Below are 6,136 nucleotides of genomic sequence, written 5' to 3' on the forward strand. Positions count from 1 at the left end.
TCAACCAATATAAAAATCTCACGAGGAACATATTTGTATTGAATTCTCAAGTTTTTGACCAAAGAACAAACATTTTTATCAACATAGGGTACACCGAAAAAAAACCAAAAATTCTGCGATATCACGCCGAGAATCATGATAAAAAAAACATTTAAATTAAACATAATACTTTATTAGGTAATAATATATATTATCAATAAAAATAAAATATCTTTATAACTGGTATCATTAAACGAGCATAGCCCAAATCTTATATTATATGAAAATTGGATATTAACTATTAATTTTAACGTAAGGCACTTATCCTTGGTTGCATAAACAATTTGTAAAATTTAATGGTTCACTTTCAATATAAATGGTTTGCTAGCTTTCTTTGGTTAATGTATATTCTGATATAGACAATGAAGCGTTTTTTACATTTTGTGTAGCTTTTTCAACAAACTATGCTGTAATGAATCCCTAACCAAACATAAATAAACAAGAATTACTTACCCAGACAGCAATTTTTTGTTTAATAATATTATTATAACATTATAATAACGAATAATATTAGTATAACGTTATTTTAATACTATTATAACATTATCATTACAAAATGCTGTCTGGGTAACAACACCTGAAGAAAGAATTGATGAAATACTGCCTATAAAAAAAAATGAGACTAAGGACTTTAATATTTTTCAAATGTCATTGTAACAAATGAAGTTTTATTGACATTCATAGAAAAAAAGACTAATAAAATTGTACACTGAAAATGTTCCTAAACAGTTAAAAACAAATCAAAATATTTTGAAAATTACATCATATATAGAAAATGCGAATATAAACAACCGGTGAAAATGTCATGTATGTACAAAATCGATTTTGTCGAAAACGGATTTTGCATAAAAATTCCCGTTTTTCCTTAATTTTTATGTTGTTTTTCCCGGTGCTTTTGAAAACTATTACGAATTTTAAAATTTGACCTCTCGAATGCACCAGCTAGATTCTAAAATCTAAGCAGTTTTACTGCCCCAAATGATGGTTATAAAAACCAAAACAAAATTTAAAAAAAAAATAAAAATAACACTCATCATTGTAAAATCAATAAATTCATCGCTCCGCTCAGAATCTAAACATATACAAGTATACAGGCATACAGCCCAACAAAATAGACAATAATTAATAGTTGGTACTAAGTAATAACTAAAGTAAGTACCTATAAACGTTATGTATATTGTATACTACTATACTGTATAATCAAACGCAATAAAAAAATGTGACAAATCTCAAATTAAAAACTCTCACGGCCCGATACGCATAGGTATAATATTATAGTTGCTATTTTCAAAATTTTCTAATTTCCATCCACGAAGATGGTCACGAGTACCGTGAAAAAGCGAACAGGTAGCTTTATACTATAGGTATACATTATAAATATATTGTAACATATATTATCATATACCTGTTGTCAACACTTATATAATATACGAGACACCGTAAAGGGGCGTATATTTTAATTATTGCACATTTGCAGGCGTCCAAGGCCAGATGTTGTAATTATTACAAGTCAGGCGGAGATTTACAGAAGTTTCCGTACACAAACTATAATATACGTAAACATATTTCAGTGTTCCCATCGTTCAAAGGTGATTAATAAAATAGGATTTCGTACGTTTTGTATATACAATCGCTTAAGTATATCGCAGTGTGTCGATGAAAGGTCGCGTGGAAAAAATGCCAAGGTGACAAACAGAAGGGACGGTGATAGTGGAAAGATTGAAAAATTTGAAAGATGGTTAACTCGGTTGATATTTTATTTTTGTTTTACGCTCGGCTATATATATTACATATATATATAGGTATGTATAATATATTATGCTGTACACGTCTTGTGGACGTCGAAAACTGTCGTCGGTTTCCTTGCCGAAAAAATGTTGGAGCTTTTCACTGCACCCTTAACGAACGTGACCAATTTTGGAAACTATAGATAAGCAGCACCGTTGCGTATCTTCGCGAGTGTTCAAAGAAAATAGGAAAATAATAATTATAATAGTAAATTCGTGTGTAAAACTGTACCACACAAATATATTTTATTGAAGTCCTTGTAGAGTTCAAGGTAAATGGGTAATCAAAACATAATAATTATAATAGTTGTTAAGTATAATGATAATATAGTACAAATTTTCTATTTGTCTATTATCTATAAACTGCTGTGCTAAGTCACTAAGCGCCGCTGTAGGAAGTAACTTCAATTTTGCCAAAATCAAGGTTCTGGTGTTTATAGTTTCTATAGAGATATAAACTTATTTTAAATCGAATTTTCTAATGAAAAAACCCTTAAATCCTAATTTCAAACTATTATTACAATTATTGTAATTACTTAAAAAAAAAAAAAAAACAAAGTAAGTACAATAGTTTTCTACACAGGTATCATTAGTACACGATTTATTATTAAATATTTAGGAACTTAACTGATTTAATCTATACTATTTTGGCAATAACCGCGATTTAATATACTTGTGGGAATAACAATATTAGGCATATCAAACATTTTAAATATTCAAATTTCAAAACATGTTTCACAATGTCTTATTTTTATAATACCTACCTTATGCGCAACAATAATTAATTATATATGTTGAAAGGTAGGTATTTTAGTTAGGATATTATTAAATATGTATTATACGTAGTAGTATTGCTTTTTATGTTTCAATATATTATATTATGAATATTAAATTGTTATAAAAAATAAAGTATTTAAAGAGGCTCAGTAATTAAATAACAGCATACTGTTTTTAATAAAAAAAGTTTAAGTGGTTAAGCTGATATTTCGTTTAAATTTGTCATGTAATATCAGAAAATATTTACAGTAATTATGTACTATAAAATGGATAATGTTATACAATTTTCTTCATTAAGTATGTCAGAGAACATCGGAAAAAATTATATAGTAACTCTCTTCTCAAAGTGGATATTTTATGTTTTTTCCTCTTTTGATAAAACAGATTCAGCTTCAAAAAACAATTAAGGCAATACCACTTTGGAAAATCATTAACCAACGCATTTTTACAGATAATAAGTTAATTAAAGTCAAAAACATTTCATATGATTCATAAGAAGTTTATATGCTTATGTTGATACATCTTCTCGGTTAATACAATTATAATACCATCGCGTTGAACTAATTATTAAACCGTCTAGCGCGTGCTACCATAATAATAATATTATTGCTTGTAATATACATCATGTTTGACGCTTAAGTGGAATCGATTCGTACTGAATGATTCGAACAGAAAACAAAACGTACACACTGCACACATTAATATAATAATATCAGACCTATTATTATTATTATTATTATCTGTTAAACGGACGTGCAAAACAGCCGTGGTTAAGCCTAATCCGGTATTGCGCAATAATAATTAGACGTTAAATAAGGCCTAATAAGGCAGTTAATCCTGGTTAATCCTGATCCATCGACGCCACAGCTTAGTTATAATTATAATTAGGTTAATGAAGAAATACATTTAAAAAACAATAAAATACAAATCGTGCTTAATTGAGATTGTTTTTTTATAATTTTCAAAACAGTATAATCGATTTAATAAATTAATATATAAAACTTATAAATATACGATTTTCACATTGCAATAGCGAGCGAAATCTTGTGTGTAAGTGTACACGTAAAAACTAATAAACGCGCGTGTGAAACATAACATTATCACGATCGACATATTATTGTCAGACGTCGCACACGCGCGGAATAATAATATATTATTTTGCTATAGTATATTGTCATTTGTCATAATATAATATTATAGTCAGAGCCTTTACGCGTCGAGGAATTTGTTCAACTTGGTGCCGGTCGGGTCGTAGATCTTGACGAGTCTAGCCCATTCGTCGGGCTTCTTCGTCCTCAAGAAGTTCAGCGTCTTCTTGATGGTGGTCTTTTGCTTTTCTGTGCATCCGTTACAGCTGTTGTTGGCGATCACCGGGATGACTCCTGTACAACAGAGACGGGAAAGAAAGAAAAAAAACAATCGGTTAATAAAATATGACTTGCAATAGTGAGAGTATAATTATTGTATAGATACGGGTAAACATAAAATCATACGAAGAATGTTTTTTATATTATTTGTATTACTCTAATCGGAGGATTTTGCCATTCGTATTCGACGGCTGTTCGTCGGTACGACACGAAATTATTAATTTTTACGAGGCAGTGTGAGAACCGACGGAGAATAATATATCAATTATTAAATTGGTAATGTTATAATAATAATCTCGCACGTAATTTTCGTACGATAACGCGTTTGCGGAATGAAATTATAACGTCGTAATATTATTGTTTACTCGTGGCGACAGCGATTGTTCGACTAATGATATCGCAATAATATTAATTTACATTTTATACATGACTGACCGATTGGGCGCAGGGTGATATAATATTGTTATAACGACGTTACGCAACTATATGCGTATCGGATGTCTGTTTCGGAACACAATTTAATAGCGATAACTTATGCAAAAATTATCTATGCACGAGGAAAACGATAATAATTAACGTAATATTATATAAATGTATACTTATAGAATGTCATAACAACGATAATACGAACGATAATGTTGGCAATTACTTGTCCCTTTGGTCGTCGTAAATGTGTGTGGTAAAGAATAAAAATAATAATCGTTTCACGCAACGAACTGACCGAGGTGGGATAACGGCTACGAAAAAAGGAACCACCGCGTTAAAGTCACTATTTTTATAATACAAAGGTACTTATACAAATCCGAAACAAACCAAAACCGCGTATTAGGTAAACTTTCTTTTAGTTTTTACCAATTTTGGGGTAGCAAAGCATAAGATATCGTTCGGAACAATATGGACTTAAAGTCTCGAATATATGAATCGTAACCATCGTCGAGAAAAACCGAATTTCACGCTAGGTAATTGAACGAGAAGGTCGGCAAAAATACTAAATCCAACAAATCATAATATAATATGAAATTATTTAGCAGTTATTTGAGATGCCTTTTTTCGTATAGAAAACATTTTAATAACTCAAATACACGTTTTTCATTTTTTTGTTTGCTGGGCGTTTATGGAATAAAGGCGGGTTCACAGTTACGCCGTCTGTTGTGTCGTGTCAATTCGGGTTCAAAAGTCAAACTCAGTCTGACTCTGGAAATATCATGGTAGATCGTATGGTTAGTAAACGACACCATGATTTAAACGGCCAATCAGAATAGGCACACGACACGATAGACGACGCGGCTGTGAACTCAGCTTAAACAGGTAGGTACGCCGTCATAATATTATAGCAATAGTATATTATTAATCATATTAATATAACTAAATAATATCGTTTTTGGTCACTCACTCTTCAAATCCCTGGACTGCTGGACACACGGACCCTCGTTGAGGAAACACTTGAGATGGCTGGCCAGGACGCGGTCATTGTTCAGCACCTGTTCCACGTTGAGCTTTTCGAACCTTTTCATGTAGGCCGGGAAGTCCTTGATCTCGTCGTCGGCGGCGGTGGCGGTGGCCACACCGGCGGGATTGGCCTGTGCGGCGTACACGGCCACGCAGCACAGAGCGATCAAAACTTTGCAGTTCATTGTTACTACGGATGCGGGTGTTGTTGCGGGTGTTGTCGCGAACGGTGACTTGTGTCGGTGATGTGGAGGAGCGTAGTGTGTTGTTATTGTGCGCACGACAGAGTGTGGCGGACGAGTGTTGACAGCCACAGCGGACCGCCCGGCTTTATATAGCGGCGCTTGGTACGTGCCGCAGTCCGGCGGCGGCGGCATATACCACGGTTACCTGGTCGGGTAGACAGATGGATGAAAGCGGTGTCTGTTTTCTCTCATACACCGGTAATCCACTATAGATAGGTAGGTAGTTAGGTAGGTAGATAGATATGAGTATATTAATAAAAATAAATTGTAGTTTATCATCGTATTATATTATATTATGGATATATAATATTATTATTGCAACTAAGACCAAAGTCAAGGCCGCCTAGTAATAAGCATCTACCACGGCGACTACCGGAACGCGATGTTCATATTATATTATATTTATAATATATACTTACATGATATAATATAATAATACTATACAGATTATCTGAAAAGATACGTTGCACGT

The 6,136-nt window shown here is 32.5% G+C and overlaps 1 protein-coding gene across 1 annotated transcript; it reads right to left on the reverse strand.

The window, feature by feature from the left end:
* Positions 1-3,537: 3,537 nt before the first annotated feature.
* On the reverse strand, positions 3,538-5,727 carry ORF5 (chemosensory protein-like). The gene is made up of 2 exons (NM_001126177.2): positions 5,364-5,727; positions 3,538-3,985 (listed from the first exon to the last, which is right to left on the reverse strand). The coding sequence occupies exons 1-2, from the start codon at positions 5,602-5,604 to the stop codon at positions 3,813-3,815; spliced, it is 414 nt and encodes a 137-aa protein (NP_001119649.1). The 5' UTR covers positions 5,605-5,727; the 3' UTR covers positions 3,538-3,812.
* Positions 5,728-6,136: the final 409 nt, after the last annotated feature.

The sequence above is a fragment of the Acyrthosiphon pisum genome, chromosome A1 (genome assembly GCF_005508785.2).
Source record: "Acyrthosiphon pisum isolate AL4f chromosome A1, pea_aphid_22Mar2018_4r6ur, whole genome shotgun sequence".
Classification (NCBI taxonomy): Eukaryota; Metazoa; Arthropoda; class Insecta; order Hemiptera; family Aphididae; genus Acyrthosiphon; species Acyrthosiphon pisum.